We start from the raw sequence: 25,581 nt of genomic DNA on the forward strand, positions 1-25,581 counted from the left end.
GCGACGTGGGAGGCGTGATACCAGGGAAGGGTACTGTGTACACTGCAATACCTGTGAGCATCCGGCGCTCGTGTTCGCTGAAGCTGGGCAGACGCGACCGCCAGCGACCCTCCATCCGACTGCGGCAGTCTATGCGCTCGCGCATCACGGGTGGGTAGTCGCCTTCCGCGCTATATACGGGTTGCGCGAACCAGCCCACCTGCCAACAGCCACATCACCACACCCAGTTACAACAGTTCAGAACCAGGTGTTCCGACTCAAACGTGCCACATGTAGGCCTATTTCAAAGTTGATCCATATGAACGATGTCCCAAAACTGGAAAAAAACAGCTGAAAAATGAGACAACGTACAGTATAGTATCCAAAAATTGGCGAGTATGCGCAAGGTGGGACTCGCATTTACTGAATTATGATCAAAAGCAAATATGAAAAAGTTTTCTCAGAAATGAATAAAGCCATACTATAGGGACGATGAGATAGGCAGATGCCAAGGAAGCAGGTACAGACGGGGTAACAACTGTCCAGAAAAAAAGTAACTCCTAGCAAAACTATTAACTATTGTAATCATTACTCTTCTTCAATTCCTGAAATCTATGCATCTATCAGTACATTATTATCCATTAATATATCTGTCTGTCTGTCTAGCTGACAGTCAATATGAATTAAAAAATCACATTACTATGTCCCCTAGCTTGAGTTACCTTTGGCCATTCAGATGCTGTGATCGCTCAAGAATTCATGGACGTTCAGAGTCTACAGCAGGCGTGGGCAACATCTGGTGACTCACACGCCTGATTCACATACTTACTTAAGCTCGCAGGCTGCACGCAAACTTTATTGATGAACAATGCAGAGAAGAATTATTAAACAGGCGTTCTTAATACTTAATTCATTAAATTGTTTTTTTGTACATGCTAAAACATTCTTTCATGAACTGACGATTGCAGGTGATTCATCAGAATAGACTCCAGGGAATTGGCTCCACTGCAGATTGAATGGTTCGATAACTTATTCACTTCAGAAATACCTTCACCAGTAGTGGTTCCTTTAGCGGAATTATGCTAACAATTTATCCACTATGGTGAACACATCTACACTCCTGGAAATGGAAAAAAGAACACATTGACACCGGTGTGTCAGACCCACCATATTTGCTCCGGACACTGCGAGAGGGCTGTACAAGCAATGATCACACGCACGGCACAGCGGACACACCAGGAACCGCAGTGTTGGCCGTCGAATGGCGCTAGCTGCGCAGCATTTGTGCACCGCCGCCGTCAGTGTCAGCCAGTTTGCCGTGGCATACGGAGCTCCATCGCAGTCTTTAACACTGGTAGCATGCCGCGACAGCGTGGACGTGAACCGTATGTGCAGTTGACGGACTTTGAGCGAGGGCGTATAGTGGGCATGCGGGAGGCCGGGTGGACGTACCGCCGAAGTGCTCAACACGTGGGGCGTGAGGTCTCCACAGTACATCGATGTTGTTGCCAGTGGTCGGCGGAAGGTGCACGTGCCCGTCGACCTGGGACCGGACCGCAGCGACGCACGGATGCACGCCAAGACCGTAGGATCCTACGCAGTGCCGTAGGGGACCGCACCGCCACTTCCCAGCAAATTAGGGACACTGTTGCTCCTGGGGTATCGGCGAGGACCATTCGCAACCGTCTCCATGAAGCTGGGCTACGGTCCCGCACACCGTTAGGCCGTCTTCCGCTCACGCCCCAACATCACGCAGCCCGCCTCCAGTGGTGTCGCGACAGGCGTGAATGGAGGGACGAATGGAGACGTGTCGTCTTCAGCGATGAGAGTCGCTTCTGCCTTGGTGCCAATGATGGTCGTATGCGTGTTTGGCGCCGTGCAGGTGAGCGCCACAATCAGGACTGCATACGACCGAGGCACACAGGGCCAACACCCGGCATCATGGTGTGGGGAGCGATCTCCTACACTGGGCGTACACCACTGGTGATCGTCGAGGGGACACTGAATAGTGCACGGTACATCCAAACCGTCATCGAACCCATCGTTCTACCATTCCTAGACCGGCAAGGGAACTTGCTGTTCCAACAGGACAATGCACGCCCGCATGTATCCCGTGCCACCCAACGTGCTCTAGAAGGTGTAAGTCAACTACCCTGGCCAGCAAGATCTCCGGATCTGTCCCCCATTGAGCATGTTTGGGACTGGATGAAGCGGCGTCTCACGCGGTCTGCACGTCCAGCACGAACGCTGGTCCAACTGAGGCGCCAGGTGGAAATGGCATGGCAAGCCGTTCCACAGGACTACATCCAGCATCTCTACGATCGTCTCCATGGGAGAATAGCAGCCTGCATTGCTGCGAAAGGTGGATATACACTGTACTAGTGCCGACATTGTGCATGATCTGTTGCCTGTGTCTATGTGCCTGTGGTTCTGTCAGTGTGATCATGTGATGTATCTGACCCCAGGAATGTGTCAATAAAGTTTCCCCTTCCTGGGACAATGAATTCACGGTGTTCTTATTTCAATTTCCAGGAGTGTACATCATGGACAAAAAATTGCCAACTGAGTTGTGTCTCATAAATCAGTGCTCTCCAACTATTTGTATAATCCTGCAGCCTTATATGAACATGAATCGAATGAAAGAGAGACAGTGGCAGCTAGTGGACACTGAAAGAAATCAATGGGGAAAGTTGAATTTAAATTGCTCTGAGCACTATGAGACTTAACATCTATGGTCATCAGTCCCCTAGAACTTAGAACTACTTAAACCTAACTAACCTAAGGACATCACACAACACCCAGTCATCACGAGGCAGAGAAAATCCATGTCCCCGCCGGGAATCGAACCCGGGAACCCGGGCGCGGGAAGCGAGAACGCTACCGCACGACCACGAGCTGCGGACGGGGAAAGTTGATAATCTGTGTCAGACTGGGACCATATCCAGATGGCCGAGTGGTTAAGGCAACCACTCATGAGAAGTGGTTCGAATCCCGGTCCACCACAAGTTTTCAACTTTTCCCATTGATTTCTTTCAGTGCCCAAGAGCTGCCATTGTGTGTCTTTCCTCCGATTTATACACTTTTTGTCATCAACCGTCATACCGACTCAACAAATCACCAATTCATGGAACCACAGTTTGTCTCGATAAATGTATTTGTTCGGACTCTCTCTCTCTCTATCGGGGCATAGTACACATTCATTCTCCAAGACGCACTCCTTTGCGAACTCGCCTTCAGCAAAATATTTTAAAGGTTCCGCAATTTTTATGAAACTAGTTTCAACTGAATTGTTTGGCAAACAATTTTGCTATTGCTTGTCCAATTTGTAAATTAATACTTTAACTTTGTCTTTCCGCAATTTCCTGTTAGTTGTTTTTGAGCAACGTGTTTCGTAGAAGAGAACACGGTAATTCCTTCAGAACAGACAGTGAATGAACTCGGTAAAGACGAAAAGAAACACTTGCATGAAATTAATGAACAACTAGCATTAAATTTCATGAACTTTATGAGTGAATTTGTTCAAGTTATGACACCTGCTACTGTTGTCCAGATCGGCATATTTCGCGAGTAATTAGCAATTTTCATTCCATTGTCAGCTGCTACCAACGTTTGTGCCATCAACGTGTAGCAAAAAAGTAGGGAGTAAGCAGAAGATTACGCAGGCGCGCGCACTTGTGTGTGTGTGTGGGGGGGGGGGGGGGGGGTTAAAATCCAGCAGTGGTGAAATGGCGCTGCACGTGCTGCTAAACAAGCAAAACTTCCACTGGTCTGCCTCATGAGCTGCAAACCCGAGGTGAGCGGGAGTGTCGATGGAAAATATCCGAAAATGCGTACTCGGCCTAGCAAATACAGCTCCTCGTTCGCTCTCACAATTTCTTCCGTGTGTCGGATTGAAACCTGCGGACCACCCGTTGCCCACCCGTGGTCTACAGGAATACTGAAAACAATTTACAAAAACAGAGCATAATAATCTAAGAAAGACATAAATCACTAGCTTCGAATAGATAAAATTGAAGGGAAAACGATGAGACCATTAATCCATCTTTAAAGATTGTTTAAGAATCACGAGCGGCGTACAATAAGTAATGCAACACTATTTTTTTTCTCGGCCAATTTCAGTTGAAAACATGAGGGACTCATTGTGGGCCATCGTGGAGTATTTCCGCTTCAGCCCCTATAGTTTTCATGGAGTTCAGATAGGTGACGGCGCTATACGTAGCCTTCGAAATGGTATCTGTAACAGATGTCCGGTTCAAGCAGAGAGCTGTCATTGAGTTTCTTTTGGCGGAAAACCGAAGCATTGTAGATATTCATAGGCGCTTGCAGACTGTCTACTGAGACCCGGCAGTCAACAAACGCGCGGTGAGTCGCTGGGCGAGACACCACGCATCTACGATCATCACTGTCTGATCTCCCGCGTGCCGGCCGACCGCACACAGTTGTGACTCCTATGTTGGAACGTGCGAACACACTCGTGTGAGTTGATCGATGGATCGCAATCAGACACCTTATTGCTCACCTGGATGCGTCTGTTAGTAGTGCTGATACACTCGTCCACCAGTTGGGATACTCAAAGGTGTGTAAGACTGTGGGTTCCTTGCCGCTAACAGAAGATCATAAAGAGCAAGTGAAGGGACGTGTGTGTGGAACTGTATTAATTGTGACACTTTTTGTCGAACATCGTCACAAGCGATAAAACATTGGTTCATCATTTCGAACCGGAAGCCGAACAGCAATCCATCAAGTGGTGCCACACCACCTTTCCTCCGAAGAAAAAGGTCAAAGACGCACCCTCAGCTGGCAAAATCATGGCAACTGTCTTCTGGGACTCTGAAGGGGTTATTCTGTTTGATGTCTTCCCTCATGGTGCAACAATCAACTCTGAAGTGTATTACGCTATCTTCAGGAAACTAAAGAAATGGCTTCGGCGTGTTTATCGCTACAAAAATACAAACCAACTTCGTGACAATGTAAAGTCTCACCCTAGATTGCATACCTAAGAGGAGTTCACAAAACTTCATTCGACTATTCTTCCTCGTCCACCCTACAGCCCAGATCTCTCATCTTCCGGCCTCCATCTGTTTGGCTCAATGAAGGATGCACTCTGGAGGAAGCAGTACGTGGATGATGGAGAGGTTTTGATACAGCAAGATATTGGCTCTGTTGTCGACCACTAGAGTGGTACTGTGTGGACATACAGGCCCTCTCAGTAAGGTGGCGTAAGGCTGTCACATTTAAAGTAAATATGTTGAGAAGTAGGGTTTTGAAGCCAAATGAGTGGGAAATAAGATGGTGTATTGGAATCCCGAACAAAATCAACAAGATTTCAGAAAAAAATGTGTTGCTTTACCTATTGAATTCCCCTTGTAACTGGGAGATACATGCGAGTTCTGCTACCCCAGCATTCCTATCTTATGCCTACGAGAAGAAGCCTTTCTCACGGCCTGTTTCCACAGTGCTCCTACTGCGTCATTTCGTCCACGTACCAGTCACGAAGAAACGACTACCATCGCTAACATGGTGTACATGACGACAGTATGCTTTGTTTAAACAGCTGTCGCCTATAGTCGTTCGTGTCAGCAAAAATGTTCAAATGTGTGTGAAATCTTATGGGACTTAACTGCTAAGGTCATCAGTCCCTAAGCTTACACACTACTTAACCTAAATTATCCTAAGGACGAACACACACACCCATGCCCGAGGGAGGACTCGAACCTCCGCCGGGACCAGCCGCACAGTCCATAACTGCAGCGCCTAAGACCGCTCGGCTAATCCCGCGCGGCTTCGTGTCAGCAATGTAGTTTTTTCTGCTACTTCGCTACAGTATTTATTCGAGTCAACGAAGGAAAATTGGGGGGAAAAATTCGTGTGGTTCCCAAATTTTTGTAAAGTGGTAGGAGGGAGCACCATGACAACATACTAAAAATCCTGACTGGTGGGCCAGCCGGAGTGGCCGAGCGGCTCTAGGCGCTACAGTCTGGAACCGCGCGACCGCTACCGTCGCAGGTTCTAATCCTGCCTCGGGCGTGGATGTGTGTGCTGTCCTTAGGTTAGTTAGGTTTAAGTAGTTCTAAGTTCTAGGGGACTGATGACCTCAGAAGTTAAGTCCCATAGTGCTCAGAGCCATTTGAACCTGACTGGTGGGGTGTCAGCATGGGGGTGGAAAGAGGGGGGGGGGGGGGGCTTTTAATGGTTACTGCGTCGCCAGTGATTCATCAGGCGAGCTGTGGAAGGATTGGTTGATATAACTTTGCGAGACACCCACTAGTTGCTTGTGTGGACAGGCACTACCTTGCTGAAATGTAAGCCCACGATGGCTTGCCATGAAATGCAACAAAACGAGATACAGAATACCTCGACGTACCGCTGTGCTGTAAATGTGCCGCGGATGACGACTAAAGGTATCCTGATATGAAAAGAAATGGCACCCAAGGCCATGACTCCTGGTTGTCAGGCCATATGGCAGGCGACAGGTTGGTATCCCGCTGCTATCCAGGGCTCAGTTCGAAGCGGGACTCATCACTTAAGACAATCCAGTCAATGCGATTCCAAACCGAAGGCCTGTCTGGAGGTGCCCCAGACAGTAGTGAGATACTAACCTGACTGCCGCTTGCCTTACGGCCCGACAACCCAGAGAGGTAGTCAGGGATCTAACTCGCCAATTGGACGATATCCCTCAGGAAGACATCCATCAACTCCCTCAACCAATGATAAGCAAAATAACTGCGTGCATAAGGACCAGAGGTGAACCAACGTTTTATTGACTTGCTCTTTGTGAAGCTCTTTCTTTTCTTGAATTTGTCTGAAATTGTAATCGTTTGTATGTGCATAGACATCACATGTACAGATTTCCGACCTGTTCTGGTAATTCCTTAATCGTGCGTCTTTTTTTTCCTTAGAGTGTATATGTGATCAACGCTGTAACGATTATTTTGGTACACTCTACACTTAGGGGCCGACGGCCAATTTATCGCTCTCCTACTATAGCTAATCTATTGGTGGCTCATAACTTACTAATTTATGCACACCACCAGTTAATAATTCGGTACATTTACGGCCTGATGTGCCATCCCACAATGTCAGTATTAGCTCTTAAGCAAAAAAGTTTGACGACCACTGGTGTAGAAACTCTCAACAATCGTGGCCAACAGTAATTGCTGGCCACAAACTGCTTTACTTAATGCGCGTCAAACCGCTACCACTTGAGTCTTTTAATGCAACAAAATGTTCCCAAGTCCCCTGTCCTTCAAAGAAAGTGCGCTTATTTCCGTACCATGTAGCCGTGTCGTATACCGCAACAGGGGATCCATATTTCTTGCATTATTTATCGCACAAAAGTTGCCTTAGGAAACGGCCGCCTAACCCCAGACTCTCTCCTATACATATATTTTCCATATTATTTTCAAGTACACCTGAGGAGTTTTTCCATCTCTTGTTGTAAGATGTCAACTGAAATGTACAGCGCAAAATATGAACGAGTTTGTGAGAGAGAAGCAGCCTGCTCTTTTCAGTATGTTTAGCACTTTTATCTCAGCTGTTAATACCTGCTACGTGACTGACTACGAACCTGGAACTGGAAGAGACGGCGCGCAGCCGCAACATCCTCTGGAGCATCCGACGCAGGCTGTATGTGTACAGCGCTCAGTGCCAGTCCCAGACGACCTGCAACACAACACATTGGAGTCAGTAACCAAAAGAAACACACACGAACAAATACGATACTTTAGGCCTTTTTGATATAGCTGCTCTGGTCCAAACGCTGCCGTAGGTTACAGTCTTGGTAGTTCTAACAGATCTCATGCTATGAGGGGCGTTTGAAAAGTACATGCAAAAATAAAAGCTACTTACGTGTCTGGGGTAAACCTTTTTTTATTTTTCGACATAGTCTCCTTTTAGACTTACTCTTCGTCCAACACTGTTATAATTTGTTGATCCCTTCCGAATAATAGGAATTTTCCAAGTCTGCAAAATAGCTATTAGTTGGTGCATTCACCTCCTCATTTGAATAAAATCTTCGTCCTGCCAGCCATTTCTTCAAATTGGGGAACAAACAGTAGTCCGAGGGAGCGAAGTCTGGAGAACAGGGGTGTGTGAACCGAGCTGAAATCCTATTTCCATTAATTTTGCGACCACAACTGCTGAGGTGTGTGCTGATGCATTGTTGTGATGGAAAAGGAACTTTTTGCGGTCCGACTGCCGGCGTTTTTCTTGCAGCTCGGTTTTCAAACAGTCCAGTAACGATGAATAATATGCACTTGTAATAGTTTTACCATTTTCCAGATAGTCGATGAGGATTATCCCTTGTGAGTCCCAAAAGACAGTCACCATAACCATTCCGGCCGAAGCACTGCTCTTCGCCTTTTTTGGTGCAGATTCTCCCTCGGTAACCCATTGTTTAGATTGTTGTTTGGTCTGAGGAGTATAGTAATGTATCCATGTTTCATCCGCAGTGACGAAACGACGCTTAAAGCCTTGCGGATTGCAACACTTAACACGATTCCGTTTTTGGTCAAGCGTGAACAATCGCGGAACCCATCTTTCGGATACCTTTCTCATGTCCAAATGTTTATGCAAAATATTATGTACCCGTTCATTCGAGATGCCCACAGCACTAGCAATCTCACGCACCTTAACTCTTCTGTCATCCATCACCACATCATGGATTTTATCAATGATTTCTGGAGTTGTAACCTCCACAGGGCATCCAGAACGTTTAGCATCACATGTGCCCATCTGGCCACTCCGAAAATTTTGAAACCACTTATAAACTGTTTTAACAGAAGGTGCAGAGTCACCATAATGTTTATCAAGCTTCTGTTTAGTCTCCTGAGTGGTTTTGTCTTTCAAAAAGTAATGTTTAAACATCACACGAAATTCTTCTTCGTCCATTTTTTGACAATCACTCAACTTCATTGATTCACACGAATGCCAAACACAAAGAAATAGGCCAATATGGCTGAAACTTGGTATGCGTTCTTTCCAAAAATGCTGCTACCTAAAAATGACGTCGATAAGCGCCGGTGGTGCCATCTCTCGGACTTTGCACGGACTTTTCAAACGCCCCTCGTTTATGTACACTACTGTTCATTAAAATTGCAACACCACGAACATGACGTGCTACAGACGCGAAATTTAATCGACACGAAGAAGATGCTGTGATATGCAAATGATTAGCTTTTCAGAACATTCACACAAGGTTGGCGCCGGTGGCGACACCTACAACGTGCTGACATGAGGAAAGTTTCCAACCGATTTCTCATACACAAACAGCAGTTGACCGGCGTTGCCTGGTGAAACGTTGTTGTGATGCCTCGTGTAAGGAGGAGAAATGCCTACCATCACGTTTCCGACTTTGATAAAGGTCTGATTGTAGCCTATCGCGATTGCGGTTTATCATATCGCGACATTGCTGCTCGCGTTGGTCGAGATCCAATGACTGTTACCAGAATATGGAGCCGGTGGGTTCAGGAGGGTAATACGGAACGCCGTGCTGGATCCCAACGGCCTCGTATCACTAGCAGTCGAGATGACAGGCACCTTATCTGCATGGCTGTAACGAATCGTGCAGCCACGTCTCGATCCCTGAGTCAACAGATGGGGCGTTTGCAAGACAACAACCATCTCCACGAACAGTTCGACGACGTTTGCAGCAGCGTGCACAATCAACTCTGAGACCATGGCTGCGGTTACCCTTGACGCTGCATCACAAACAGGAGCGCCTGGGATGATGTACTCAGCGACGAACCTGGGTGCACGAATGAATCCAGGTTCTGTTTACAGCATCATGACGGTTGCATTCGTGTTTGGCGACATCGCGGTGAACGCACATAGGAAGCGTGTATTCATCATCGCCATACTGGCGTATTACCCGGCGTGATGGTATGGGGTGCCATTGGTTACACGTCTCAGTCACCTCTTGTTCGCATTGACGGCGCTTTGAACAGTGGACGTTACATTTCAGATGTGTTACAACCCGTGACTCTACCCTTCATTCGATCCCTGCGACACCCTACATTTCAGCAGGATAATACACGACCGCATGTTGCAGGTCCTGTACGGGCCATTCTGGATACAGAAAATGTTCGACTGCTGCCCTGGCCAGCACATTCTCCAGATATCTCACCAATTGAAATTGTCTGGTCAATGGTGGCCGAGCAGCTGGATCGTCACGATACGCCAGTCACTACTCTTGATGAACTGTGGTATCGTGTTGATGCTGCATGGGCAGCTGTACCTGTACACGCCATCCAAGCACTGTTTGACTCAACGCCCAGGCGTATCAAGGCCGTTATTACGGACAGAGTTGGTTGTTCTGGGTACTGATTTCTCAGGATCTATGCACCCGATTTCTCAGGATCTATGCACCCAAATTGCGTGAAAATGTAATCACATGTCAGTTCTAGTATAATATATTTGTCGAATGAATACCCGTTTATCATCTGCATTTCTTCTTGGTGTAGCAATTTTAATGGCCAGTAGTGTATTAAATCCCTTTGATCAGGGAGTCAGCCTTGAAACACACTTTAGATAAGCAAATACGGAGCTTGTCGGGATATGCAAGAACCGTCAGACGCAAATGAACAATTTTTGGTGGAAAAATTATACAGGTTTGCGTTCGTGAGACAAATAAGCGGTATACTTACGATTTTCCTGACGAGACTTCGAATTTACTGCGAAATGTCGAACTTCTCAACAGTGAAATGTAACTCGAATGAATTTCTGAAATATCACTGTAATGCGGAGCACCAAAAAAGCGACAACTAACTATTGTCCCCACTGCAGCAGACAGCGAGGTTCTCGTCTTGAGCCTTTCTCACTCGTCACAGCAACACACGTCTCGACCGAGTTCGTCGTCAGGTTAAGCTCGGAAGATGTTACAATGTTATAAAGAACTGGGCTTTTGTACGACACGCTCCAGCTCATCCGGCCATTCTGATTTAGATTTTCCGTGGTTTACCTGAACTTCTCTACATCCATATTTCTCATACAGCTGTTAAGTGTACGGCAGAGAGTACTTTCCACTTTCCACTGGAGCGCAAAACTTTCTCATGATGTGTCACTGCCAAATAACGTAGCTCGATGAAACTTTTACCATACGTAGAACGAACTACTACAGTATAGCACAGAACGTAACTGCAAGAAATAAGAAGCTGGCCGAACGGAAGTGACACTTTTATTCAAAGACAATAATTACACTGAGATTTCAGCGATCCATGACGGTCCCCTGAACATTGCAAAAGGCACGACATGGTTCTTAGTAAATTGTGTGATCAGCAATACATTCTCTGCAACGTCCTCCATTGCTGGACGTAAAGTGGGTAAGGAGTTCTTATGGCTGGGCGTTTCAGTCTTCTACCAGCACGGTTGATATCTGCTGGGTGATCTTTAAGCCGTTGGCAAGTCGGACCATGCGTCCGAACGTTTAGCCTTGAGTGGGCCGAGTTTGTGAGGTCAAAGCGTGGAATAGCAGGTTGGGAAGTCCTTACGAACGTGCAGAGCAATATCTAGCACGTCAGATATTTTGTACGTGCGGTTGAACATTGACCAATGAGGTGGCAGAACGCCACCTATGTCACGTGCACGCAATCTTCCTTCAGTGCAGAGTTGTGAGGCTCCATGTTGGCTTCAGTTGAAGCCCGTATGTATATATGCCATTTCTGAGCACCGGCAAACGGGGGAGCTCTCAAAAACACTCCTTTAATTGTATGATTCGTTGTGACAAAATAACAAAAAAACGTAATATTCGTGTGAAAAGTATTATTGTAACTTGCGTATTATGAGAGTAGGCTATTTGAAATCAGCATGTTGAAAATCCATTAAAATTCATTGTTATTGGTACAGTTCGTTATAATTAAATTTCAGTAAGTAATATAGCTATAATAAAACTTTCATGGTATAGTAATAAGCTAGATATGGCCCTTAAACAGCTGTGGTCACGGTAGTGTTAGTGATTCGCATCCAACTACATCTAAATATTTTTTTCTCCTGTCCTTAGCTTTTTAATAGGTTCTGATACTTTCTTATTAGTTCAGTATAAGTATATACTATAATATTCGATGTTACGTAAATGTAAGTGCTCTTTTTGGGAACTGCGTTTGTTCGCTTAATCTATAGGGCACCTTGCACTACTTGCAGTAAGATATTTTGGCCTTTCTTCTTTTGAGTTTTGCAATTCACATGTAAAGTTTCTGCTACTGAGTGATCAAATAAGAATGACCGTAATGTTTTACTAAAAAGGCAGAATGATGAAATAATTTTTATCTTATGTGGGGAACTATTGTAAATTTGTATCGCCTTACTTTCACGGATATTGAAGTTTTCATTTATACCCACAACGAAAAAAGTTTTGCATCACCCCTGTTCCCAGAACTCGGGAAGATAGATCTTGACTGTAAATATTGTATCACAGACACAGTCCCTTTGACTGTTCAGAGATGTCGCTGAACCCACCCAAATATGTAAACAACCATTCATTAGCAGCCCTATTAGATAGAGGGGGTCAGACAGCCGATCAATTCCAGTCATTCCACCAGGAAGGAGGTACACGGCTTGTGTTGTCTGTAGTTCAACCGTGCCTAGACTGTCAATAGGGCGGTTCGATCGCGTGCGCATTGTTACTTTGTACCAGGAAGGGCTCTCAGCAATTGAAGTGTCCAGGCGTCTCGGAGTTAACCGAAGCGATGTTGTTCGGACACGGAGGAGATACAGAGAGAGAGAGAGAGAGAGAGAGAGAGAGAGAGAGAGAGAGACAGAGAGAGAGATAGGAACTATCGATGACATGCCTCGCTCAGGCCGCCCAAGGGCTACTACTGTAGTGGATGACGGCTACCTACGGATTATGACTGCAACGCCACCATGTTGAATAATGCTTTCCGTGCAGCCACAGGACGTCGTGTTAACGATTCAAACCCTGCGCAATAGGCTGCATGAAGCGCAACTTCATCCCGTCTTCCATGGCGAGGTCCATCTTTGCAACCACGACATCATGCAGTGCGGTACAGATGGGCCCAACAACACGCCGAATGGACCGCTCAGGATTGGCATCACGTTCTCTTCACCGATGAGTGTCGTATATGCCTTCAACCAGACAATCGTCGGAGACGTGTTTGGAGGCAACCCAGTCAGGCTGAACGCCTTAGACACACTATCCAGCGAGTGCAGCAAGGTGGAGGTTCACTGCTGTTTTGGGGTGGGATTATGTGGGGCCACCGTAACGGCTGTATGATACACGAAAGCCATCCTCCAACCGATAGTGCAACCATATCGGCAACATATTGATGGGGCATTCGTCTTCATGGATGACAATTCGTGCCCCCAATCACACCCATCTCTTGAATGGCTTCCTTCAGGTTAACGACATCAGTCGACTAGAGTGGCCAGGATATTCTCCAGACGTGAACCCTATCGCACATGTTTGGGATAGAACAGTGACTTGATGAACTTGTGGACAGTATGCCACGACGAATATTGCCTTCATGCATCAATGCAAGAGGACGTGCATCGTGTATTAGGGGTACCGGTGTGTACAGCAATCTGGACCGCCACCTCTGAAGGTCTCGCTGTATGGTGGTACAACATGCAGTGTGTGGTTTTGATGAGCAATAAAAAGGGTGAAAATGACGTTTATGTTTATCTTTATTCCAATTTTCTGTACAGGTTCCGGAACTCTCGGAACCGAGATGATGCGAAACTTTTTTGATGTGTGTGCACACTACAGACAGAACAACCTGACTAGCATATGGACAAGGGAGAAAAGTACGTTTTAATAGAGCTAATATGGGAATTTTACGCCCGTCCATTTCGTAAACAACGTGATTTACGAGCGAGATACTGCCGATAACTACCACTGGAGAGCGTTGGGGCCCGCGTACATGCACAAGTCGCAACGTTTCTGAGCGTTCAGCAGCACGTTGAAGTCGCCACGCTCAGCGTTGAGGTTCAACAGCACGGTCCGTGTGCCTGCGGCTTCAGTGTATGTGTGTGTGCTGCTGTACGTCTCCTCAACGTTTTCCACACCTGCTAGGTGGGATTTAATTGGGGGAACTGGCATTCTAGTCCATCAGTCTAATATCTCCCCGTTCCAAGAACTACTCCACCCGCACTGTTCGATGCCGTCGTGCATTGTCATCCATTAAACCGTGGTCGGGGCCGAACGTACGCCTGAAAAGAGGCACGTGGGGAAGGAGTACAACGTCACAGTTACGTTGACCGGTGAGTACATCATGTTCAAACATTTGCACTTCAGTACGCCTCACACCAAAACGCCTGGACCACCAAAACGATTACGTTCGACAGTGTACCTGGCTGTATTAAGCACCCTCATACGCCGAGATGGGGTAACACGTAATGTACGCAGGGACATTGTTGCACATGATTGTTTTGGTGATTCAGGTGTAATGATGTGGGGATCCGTAATGTTGCACGGGTGTACTGATATCCAAGTCTATGAACGCTACAAATAATTCAATACCTTCTCTTGCTGACAGTACGGGTAATGTAATTGATGATCATAAACAGAAGGCCGAAATTCTAAACCTAGCTTTCAAAAACTCATTTACGGTAGAGGAATTCAGCACCATTCCCCCTTTCAACTATCGAACAAATGCTAGGATGTCTGACATAGTGTTTATAGTGTGTCTGGGATTGTAAAACAGTTAAGATCCTTAGACGCCAGGATGGCATCTGGCCCAGACGGTATCCCCGTAAGATTATATGTTGACTACGCTATAAATATAGCACCATTCTCATCCGTCATCTATCAGAGATCACTGGAACAGAGGAAAGTTCCACGGGACTGGAAGAAGGCCCAGGTTATAGCAATCTATAAAAAGGGCAGAAAATCGGATGCACATAATTACTGGTCAATTTCACTGACATCAATTTGTTGTAGAATCATGGCACATATTCTGTGTTCAAACATAATGATCTTTCTAGACTCTGAGAAGCTCATCTGCAGAAACCAGCTCGGTTTTGGGAAACAGCAGTCATGCGAGAGACAACTGGCCCTCCTTGTGCAAGATACACAACAGGCTCTAGATACAGGCTCCCAGGTCGATGCCATATTTCTCGACTTTCGAAAGGCGTTCGACTCAGCTCCGCACTGTCGCTTGCCCCAAAAATTGCGCGCTTTCGGTCTATCCGATGACATATGCGGTTGGATAGAAAGTTTTCTAACGGACAGGGAGAAGTATGTCGTCCTGAACGGGATGATTTCAACAGAAACAAGCGTAACTTCAGGTGTGCCTCAGGGCAGCGTAATAGGTCCACTGCTTTTTACGATTTACACAAACGATCTGGTTGATGGTATTGACAGCGGCAATAGACTGTTTGCCGATGATGCTGTAGTCTATAGTCTACAGGAAAGTAGTATCACACGAAAGTTGTGAAGAAATCAATGATTTGCAGAAAATAAATGTGTGGTGTAATGACTGGTAGTTATCTCTCAATATTAGTAAGTGTAACCTACTGCATATAACAAGACGAAAATCCCTATTAATGTAAGAGTACAAAATAAATGCCCAGTCTTTGGAAGCGGTAACATCCGTCAAGTATCTGGGTGTGACTATTCGAAATGATCTCAAATGGAATCATCAGATTACACAAATAACGGGTAAGGCGAACTCTAGATTGCGGTTTATTGATAGAATCCTGAAGCGATGCAGCCCTTCAACAAAGGAAATAGCTTACAATACGTTAGTTCGTCCAGTCTTAGAGTATTGTTCGTCTGTATGGGACCCTTACCAGCTGGGTCTGATTCAATAGATTGAGAAGGTCCACAGAAGAGCGGCAAGATTCGTGACTGGTACATTTAGCCATCGCCAGAACGTTACAAATCTCATAGAAAGTTTGAAGTGGGACATATTTGCAGGTAGACGGCGCGCTAAACGGAAGGGGCTGCTAACTAAATTCCGAAATCTGATCTTCACCGAGGATGTAGAGCGTATATTATTACCGCCAACTTTCAAATCGCGCAATGATCACCATTCGAAGATAAAGGAAATTAGAGCTCGTACCGAGGCGTTCAGACAGTCGTTTTTCCCTCGACGACCCACGAGTGGAACAGAGGGGGGGGGGGGGGGGGGGGGGGAATATGACTTTAGCGCGAATTGTGCCCTCCGCCACACACCGCTTGGTGGCCAGCGGAGTATATATGTAGACGTAGAAATTTTTGAACATTGTACACACACCTGTCAACATTATTGTGGGAGGCTCTTCAGGTGTGCACTTGGTCCCGACTTCATGTTTATCGATAACAACCAGAGCAGATGGTGGAGCTCTTGGAACGAGAGGGTATTCGGGCGAATGGACTGGCACACCTGTTCCTCCGACTTAAATCCCATCGAGCACGTGTGGGATGTATTGGAGGGACGTGCTGCAGCACGAGCACATGCGCCAACGATCATTAACAAGAACTCCTTAGCAACATTGTGGCCAGCATGGAACAACGTCGCAGAGCACCCACTGCCGTGAAAGTTGACGGCGTACCGTGTTAAGAACCGTGTCCCACCTTTTTGAATGTCCACAGGACCGTAATAAATGGCGGTGACTTCAGTGTAATTACTGTCTTTAAATAAACGTGTCATTTCTTTTCTCCTCATTGGGTATTGCCTTCAGTTAGCTTCTCTACCACACTGTAGCAGTTCTTTGTACGTATGATCCTAGTTTCACAAGGTTATGTCACTTGACAGACAACGTCTTGCTAAAGTTACTTTTGTCATGAATGATTTGGGCAACTAGGTCGCCCGACATGAATCCCATTGAATATTTGTGGGACGTAATGGAGAGGTTAGTTGGTGCACAAAATCCTGCATAGGCAACACTTTCCCAGTTATGGACGGCTACACAGGCAGCGTGGCTTAATGTTTCTGCAGGAGACTTGTAACGACTTGTTGAGTGCGTGCTGCAGTACGCCATGCAAAAGGAGGTATCGCATGACCTTTGTCACCTCTGTGTAAATTGGAAAAAGGGGTCTGAACAGTCGGAAAGACGGACAGACTACAAAGCGATCGTATAAGGGCTCCGTTTCAGATACGGAACCCCAAAAATAAAAAGAAGTTGACGCGGAGAATGAGTGCTGTCGACAAGGGATCTCAGATCGATTCCATATTCCTAGATTTCCGGAAGGCTTTTGATACCGTTCCTCATAGGCGACTATAAATCAAATTGCGTGCATATGGAGTATCGTCTCAGTTGTGTGACTGGATTCGTGATGTTCTCTCAGACAGGTCACAGTTCGTAGTGGTAGACGGCATATCATCGAGTAGAACAGAAGTGATATCTGGCGTTATCAAGGTAGTGTCATAGGCCCCTCTGCTGTTCCTGATTTACATAAATGATCTAGGTGGTAATTTGAGCAGCTACCTTAAATTGTTTGCAGATGACGCTGTAATTTACCGTCAAGTAAAATCATCAGACGATCAGTTCCAATTACAAAATGATCGAGAGAGAATTTCTGTATGGTGCGCAAAGTGGCAATTGGCACTAAGCAAAGAAAAGTGCGAGGTCGTCCACATGGGTACTAAAAGAAATCCGATAAATTTTGGCTGTACAATAAATCGCACAAATCTAAGGGCTGTCGCCGTGCGGGATTAGCCGAGTGGTGCCGGCACGGTAGCTCAGCGAGTTCGGTCAGAGGGTTAGCTGCCCTCTGTAATAAAAAAAACTGAGTTAATCGATCAACAACGAACTTAAACTGATGTCTTACGACGTACACCCCGAGCAGATGCAACGAAGAAAAGCGAACAAAGCGAGATATTTAAAAAAAATAAAAAATAAATAAAAAAAGCGGTCTAAGGCGCTGCAGTCATGGACTGTACGGCTGGTCCCGGCGGAGGTTCGAGTCCTCCCTCGGGCATGGGTATGTGTGTTTGTCCTTAGGATAATTTAGATTAAGTAGTGTGTAAGCTTAGGGACTGATGACCTTAGCAGTTAAGTCCCATAAGGTTTCACACACATTTGAACATTTTTAAGGGCTGTCAATTCGATTAAATACCTAGGAATTACAATTACGAGCAACTTAAATTGGAAAGACCACATAGATAATATTGTGGGGAAGGCGAAACAAAAAAACAGCGCTTCGTTTGCAGAGCTCCTCGGAGATGCGACAAACCCACTATAGAGACAGCCTACATTACACTCGTCCGTCCTCTGCTGGAATATTGCTGCGCGGTATGGGATCCTTGTCCGCCCCCGGTAGCTGAGTCATTCTTTGAATGCTGTAAATTATGACTGCAATTATCTGTCACCTTATTTATGTCATTTCATTGTAGCCATTTTTTTACTGTTTTTGTGGAATTAAAAAAAGTGGTCAGCGCGAGAGAATGTCAATCCTAAGGGACCGGGTTCAATTCCCGGTTGGGTCGGAGATTTTCTCCCCTCAGGGACTGGGTGTTGTGTTGTCCTAATCATCATCATTTCATCCCCATCGACGCGCAAGTCGCCGAAGTGGCGTCAGATAGAAAGAATTGCACCAGGCTAACGGTTTACCCAACGGGAGGCCGTAGTCACGCGACTTTTTTTTATGGAATCCTTACCAGGTAGGATTGACGGAGGACATCGAAAAAGTGCAAAGAAGGGCACTTCGTTTCGTGTTATCGCGCAATAGGGGTGAGAGTGTCACTGATATGATAAGCGAGTTGAGGTGGCAGTCACTGAAATAAAGGCGGTTTTCTTTGTGGCGACATCTATTTACGAAATTTCAATCACCAGCTTTCTCTTCCGAATGCGACACCCACCTACGTCGGGAGAAATGATCGTCATAATAAAATAAGAGAAATCAGAGCTCGAAAGGAAAGATTTAGGCGTTCCTTTTTCCCACACGCCTTTCGAGAGTGGAACGGTAGAGAAGTAGTATGAAAATGGTTCGATGAACCCTCTGCCAGGCACTTAAGTGCGAACTGCAGAGCAACCATGTACATGTACGGCCAGGTGTGTGGAGACGCTGACTAGAGCGGAGCGCTTGCTGCTGTTGCTGCCGTCGCTGTTGCTGCCCAGATGCCGCCCAGAAGAGAAGGGAGGCCGGGCCGCCTTCTTGTTGCTGCCGTAATGGAGCGTGTCTTTATTGAGGCGCTCAGATTCGGTGGCGGCAAACCACGCCGAGATGTGCAGTGCTTCCGCTGCCAGCAGATTGGCCATGTGGCTAAATACTGCCGGCACGACCACGCGGTGTGCATGAAGTCCGCAGAGCCGCACGACACCCGCGACTGCAAAAAGCCGCGCGACGTTGCGCCAAAGTGGGCAAACTGCGGAGGAAAGCACGTCGCGAGCCTTCGTGGCTGCAGTTACGTTGCTAACTGGGGTCGCGGGGGCAACAAGAAGAAGACGAAGAAGAGACGACGGAGAAATTGCGGCCGCGGGCCAGCGCCTGCGGCAGGATTTGAGCAGCAGAAGGAGGGGGCTCCTCCGACCCCCGAAAGACGCCGCCATGATGACGCTGTGCCGCACAACAAGCTCCGTGCGGCCACAGAGGACGCAATAGAGGACGTCAAAGCCGCATTCGCGGCAGAGAGGACCGCCCTACGAAACGAACTGGCCGCAGCACACAGGGAAATTCTGCGGCTGCGGGCTGAAGTGGCTTCTGCTACTAAAGCACTGCGACTCACCCCATCTGCTCCACCCCCATCGGGGCGGGAGCCCATAGAGGAAATGGACACAACGGAATCGGACCCAGATCCCGCCCCGCCGCCTCCCAAGAAGAAGTTGGCGGTGCGGATCTCCAAGGACTTGGAAGGGTTGCTTGAATTGGCCGCCTCCGAAAAGGTTGAGGCAGCCACCAAGCCAAAGGCAACCCCGGTCTCCGATGAAGAACAGAAGAAGGCTGTTTCACGACAGCCAACAGTCGTCCAATTTTTATCACAAGACGCCGGGAACGATCTCACTGCCCTCATCAAAGGGAGTTGTTCGTTCGCCGAGCCACAACGCAGTCGGCGCGTTGCGGCGAAAGAAGTCAAGAAGACGTCGACATCCGACATTATCCCAATCCCAGATCAATCCACACCTTAAATCATCCCAGAAATATCTTCAAGATCATCCTACCAACTAACCAAGAAACACTACTCACTACGCATTCCCAAACCCATCATTCCAACCCCCCCCCCCCCCCTCCATCATCAGACAGAAGGTATGGGCTCGAGCAGTCCCGGTCCTTCGAAACAAACCGAGGTATCCAGAAATCCCATCCGACACTCCCTACGCTAAGTAAATGTACACTACTAGCCATTAAAATTGCTACACCACGAACATGACGTGCTACAGACGGGAAATTTAACCGAGAGGGAGAAGATGCTGTCATATGCAAATGATTAGCTTTTCAGAGCATCCACACAAGGCTGGCGCCGGTTGGCGACACCTACAGCGTGCTGACAAGAGGAAAGTTTCATACCGATTTCTCATACACATACAGCAGTTGACCGGCGTTGCCTGGTCAAACGTTGTTGTGATGCCCCGTGTAAGGAGGAGATATGCGTACCATCACGTTTCGGACTTTGATAAAGGTCGGATAGTACCTATCGCGATTGCGGTTTATCGTTTCGCGACATTGCTGCTCGCCTTGGTCGAGATCCAGTGACTGTTAGCAGAATATGGAATCGGTGGGTTCAGGAGGGTAATACGGAACGCCGTGCTGGATTCCAACGGCCTCGTATCACTAGAAGTCGAGATGACAGGCATCTTATCCGCATGGCTGTAACGGATCGTGCAGCCACGTCTCGATCCCTGAGTCAACAGATGGGGACGTTTGCAAGACAACAACCATCTGCACGAACAGTTCGACGACGTTTGCAGCAGCATGGACTATCAACTCTGAGCCCATGGCTGCGGTTACCCTTGACGCTGCATCACAGACAGGAGCGCCTGCGATGGTGTACTCAACGTCGGACCTGGGTGTACGAATGGCAAAATGTCATTTTTTCGGATGAATGCAGGTTCTGTTTACAACATCATGATGGTCGCATCCGTGTTTGGCGACATTGCGCAGAACGCACATTGGAAGCGTGTATTCGTTATCACCATACTGGCGTATCACCCGGCGTGATGGTATGGGGTGCCACTGGTTACACGTCTTGGTCACCTTTTGTTCGCATTGACGGCACTTTGAACAGTGGACGTTACATTTCAGATGTGTTACGATCCGTGGCTCTACCCTTCATTCGATCCCTGCGAAACCCTACATTTCAGCATGATAGTGCACGACCGCATGTTGCAGTTCCTGTACGCGCCTTTCTGGATACAGAAAATGTTCGACTGCTGCCCTGGCCAGCACATTCTCCAGATCTCTCACCAATTGAAATTGTCTGGTCAATGGTGGCCGAGCAACTGGCTCGTCACGGTACGCCAGTCACTACTCTTGATGAACTGTGGTACAGTGTTGAAGCTGCATGGGCAGCTAGCTGTACCTGTACACGCCATCCAAGCTCTGTTTGACTCAGTGCCCAGGCGTATCAAGGCCGTTTTTACGGCCACAGGCGTTTGTTCTGGGTACTGATTTCTCAGGATCTATGCACCCAAATTGCGTGAAAATGTAATCACATGTCAGTTCCAGTATAATAAATTTCTCCAACGAATACACGTTTATCATCTGCATATCTTCTTGGTGTAGCAATTTTAATGGCCAGTAGTGTAGATGTAGGTGAACCGGAGACCCAGGTTAAAGAAGACCGGAATACGGAAGTTAGGAAGGTTCCATCGTGAGGCCCGGCGGGAAGGAGAAGGTGCCACGTACCGTGCTGGCGGTGCCGGAAGGTGGTGTTGTAGAGGCGGTAGGCGCGGCCGTGCGCCAGCAGCATCGTGTGGGCCGCCAGGTAGGAGCCCACGCCCGGGTGGCCGGGCAGCCCCGGCGCCACGCTGGGTACGTATACGGAAAGAGCAGGCTCGTAGCCCGCCGCGATGTGCTCCGGCTCGTTGATCGTCACCCACCACTTCACCTGCAACACGCCCAGCCTCCGCTGCTGGCCCGTCGCAATGCGAAGACAGCAGACAAGTTCCCGTCTCACTATACAGACAGCATCAGTACCGAGGAAATTTCATCTGTGTCACGCTGGTACGAGTTGTCAGAGCCGCAAGGAGAAGGTGGCAAGATGGCCCCATTGAAGGACGCCAGAGAGGAGGTTGAGAAAAACTGACAGAAAAAAACTACAAGAAAGAAAGACGATTTGGTAGTCAACCGGAAGAGGTACGTGATGTCTACTTGTCATTTTCCTATCTTTCGCCAACGAAAACAAGCCTTTCCGTCGGCCCTCAGTTACTAATGCTCGTTATTGTCACGGTAATTGCTACAATGTTGTTTCGTCAAAGTAGCATCACAAAAAATGGGACATGTCTATAACCTGGTAATGTACACTGATCAGCCAGAACACCATGACCACTTACCTAATAGCCAATAAGTCCACCTTTGGCACGGGTAACAGTGGAGACGCGTCGTTGCATTGAAGCAATGAGGCCTCGATACGTCGCTCAAGGGAGTTGGCACTACATCCGCCCGAATGCCGGACATTTGCCACGCAGGACATTTGCCACGCCGGACATTTGCCACACTCGCCCCTTCGCCAGGTAGCTTGAGTAGCGACCCGTCAGATAAGGGACGCCCTTCCTCGTACTACTTCTGTTCCCTTTCAAACCGCCGTCTCCACATCTTACTCGATACAACCAGTACGTAAGGGACCTTCTTCTCTCGACATCTTAGCGAAATACAGAGCTTCTTTTCCGAAATCGAAATATTTATAGCTTTTGGGAAACGAAAGCAATTCCGACGATTATGTCAGTATGTAATTAGTTCTGCCAAATATAAATATACACTCCTGGAAATGGAAAAAAGAACACATTGACACCGGTGCGTCAGACCCACCATACTTGCTCCGGACACTGCGAGAGGGTTGTACAAGCAATGATCACACGCACGGCACAGCGGACACACCAGGAACCGCGGTGTTGGCCGTTGAATGGCGCTAGCTACGCAGCATTTGTGCACCGCCGCCGTCAGTGTCAGCCAGTTTGCCGTGGCATACGGAGCTCCATGGCAGTCTTTAACACTGGCAGCATGCCGCGACAGCGTGGACGTGAACCGTATGTGCAGTTGACGGACTTTGAGCGAGGGCGTATAGTGGGCATGCGGGAGGCCGGGTGGACGTACCGCCGAATTGCTCAACACGTGGGGCGTGAGGTCTCCACAGTACATCGATGTTGTCGCCAGTGGTCGGCGGAAGGTGCACGTGCCCGTCGACCTGGGACCGGACCGCAGCGACGCACGGATGCACGCCAAGACCGTAGGGTCCTACGCAGTGCCGTAGGGGACCGCACCGCCACTTCCCAGCAAATTAGGGACACTGTTGCTCCTGGGGTATCGGCGAGGACCATTCGCAACCGTCTCCATGAAGCTGGGCTACGGTCCCGCACACCGTTAGGCCGTCTTCCGCTCACGCCCCAACATCGTGCAGCCCGCCTCCAGTGGTGTCGCGACAGGCGTGAATGGAGGGACGAATGGAGACGTGTCGTCTTCAGCGATGAGAGTCGCTTCTGCCTTGGTGCCAATGATGGTCGTATGCGTGTTTGGCGCCGTGCAGGTGAGCGCCACAATCAGGACTGCATACGACCGAGGCACACAGGGCCAACACCCGGCATCATGGTGTGGGGAGCGATCTCCTACACTGGCCGTACACCACTGGTGATCGTCGAGGGGACACTGAATAGTGCAAGGTACATCCAAACCGTCATCGAACCCATCGTTCTACCATTCCTAGACCGGCAAGGGAACTTGCTGTTCCAACAGGACAATGCACGTCCGCATGTATCCCGTGCCACCCAACGTGCTCTAGAAGGTTTAAGTCAACTACCCTGGCCAGCAAGATCTCCGGATCTGTCCCCCATTGAGCATGTTTGGGACTGGATGAAGCGTCGTCTCACGCGGTCTGCACGTCCAGCACGAACGCTGGTCCAACTGAGGCGCCAGGTGGAAATGGCATGGCAAGCCGTTCCACAGGACTACATCCAGCATCTCTACGATCGTCTCCATGGGAGAATAGCAGCCTGCATTGCTGCGAAAGGTGGATATACACTGTACTAGTGCCGACATTGTGCATGCTCTGTTGCCTGTGTCTATGTGCCTGTGGTTCTGTCAGTGTGATCATGTGATGTATCTGACCCCAGGAATGTGTCAATAAAGTTTCCCCTTCCTGGGACAATGAATTCACGGTGTTCTTATTTCAATTTCCAGGAGTGTAGATCCCTCTGTCTGTACGGGAGCATCCTTTCACCGTTACTGATTGAGATAGAAACAGTCCATCGCCATGAGACCAACAAGAAAGGAACGATGTAAAGAGAATGCGAATGTACGCTAGTCATTTCGGTTTGATCACTACATTTGTGGCTACTTTAATTACTACAACTGCATGCCCAAAAGGCAATAAGGAAAGAAGAAATGGGTATGTGAATTTTTGAAAAGAAGAACGACATACTCCATATTAATTTACTCTCTACAATCCGATATCCCTTGCGGTGAAACATTAGTTAATAAAGTGTCGCGGAACAATGTTCAAAACATGACAAAGTACGTTCATAAACAGAGAAAAGAACATGTATGATTGACATGTCATCTAAAGTCGACGCACAATTTTAAAATGTTAGAAATAAGGAAATGAAGTACTACAGAATGCTATGCTTGCAACGTACGTTGTTGTTCTACATTGTTTAGCTCTGGTATTTACAGGGTCACAGAGAAAGCATCCTAGGTTTTGGAGGGAAAAGCCGTAATTGTAATGATCTGCACTACAAAAGAAACAAGAGGCACAACTTAAGGAAAAATAATGTAATGTGTGTTCCAGCTCACAAGCGACATTGAAGCAGGTAGTTCCTGTGACTTAATATGGACAGGTTATATCCGACAACCGGAATAAATTAATAACTGGCTCCTTTTACCGACCCCCGCTCGCAAATGAAACAGTTGCTGATCATTTCAAAGAAAACTCGAGTCTCGCCGTAAATAGGTACCCTACCCATACAATTATAGTTGGCAGTGACTTCAATCTACCTTCCATATGTTGACAAAAATACATTTTCAGACCCTACTGTAGATAGAAAACAACTTCCGTAATTGTTCTAAATGCTTTTTTTAAAATTATTTTGAACAATCAGTTCACGAGGCCATTCAAATTGTAAATGGTTACAAAAATACACTTGACCTCTTAGCCACAAACAATCCTGAGCATCACGACAGATACAGGGGTTAGTGAATACACAGTCGTAGCGAGACTTAATTCCGTAACATAGAAATTTAGTAAAACTAACCGTGAAATATATCTATTTATAAAAGCAACTAAAAATTCGGTTGACGTCTATCTAAGAGACAGTCTCCAATCCTTCCTAACTATGTAAGTGAAGACCATATGTGGCTTAAATTCAAAGAAATAGTATCAACAGCACTCGAGAGATTCATACCAAATAAATTAATAACAGACGGAACTGATCCCCCATGGTACACAAAACACGACAGAATGCTGCTGCAGGAGCACCGAAAAAGGCACGTATAGTTTAGACGAAAGCAAAATCTCCGAGATTGGCGAAGTTTTTCTGAGACTCGAAATTTGGTGCGGATTTCAATGCGAGATGCATTTA

The 25,581-nt window shown here is 47.4% G+C and overlaps 1 protein-coding gene across 1 annotated transcript in view; it reads right to left on the reverse strand.

Annotated features, from left to right (window-relative positions):
* LOC124805290 (myrosinase 1-like) overlaps positions 1–25,581 on the reverse strand; it is a 237,454-nt gene that overhangs the window by 93,082 nt on the left and 118,791 nt on the right. The window contains exons 6-8 of the mRNA XM_047265801.1: positions 21,698–21,899; positions 7,547–7,641; positions 52–199 (exon numbers count right to left, since the gene is read on the reverse strand). Coding sequence (XP_047121757.1) covers positions 52–199; positions 7,547–7,641; positions 21,698–21,899 — 445 coding nt within the window. The remainder of the gene's footprint in view (positions 1–51; positions 200–7,546; positions 7,642–21,697; positions 21,900–25,581) is intronic.

This window comes from Schistocerca piceifrons, chromosome 7 (genome assembly GCF_021461385.2).
Source record: "Schistocerca piceifrons isolate TAMUIC-IGC-003096 chromosome 7, iqSchPice1.1, whole genome shotgun sequence".
In the NCBI taxonomy this organism is placed as follows: domain Eukaryota; kingdom Metazoa; phylum Arthropoda; class Insecta; order Orthoptera; family Acrididae; genus Schistocerca; species Schistocerca piceifrons.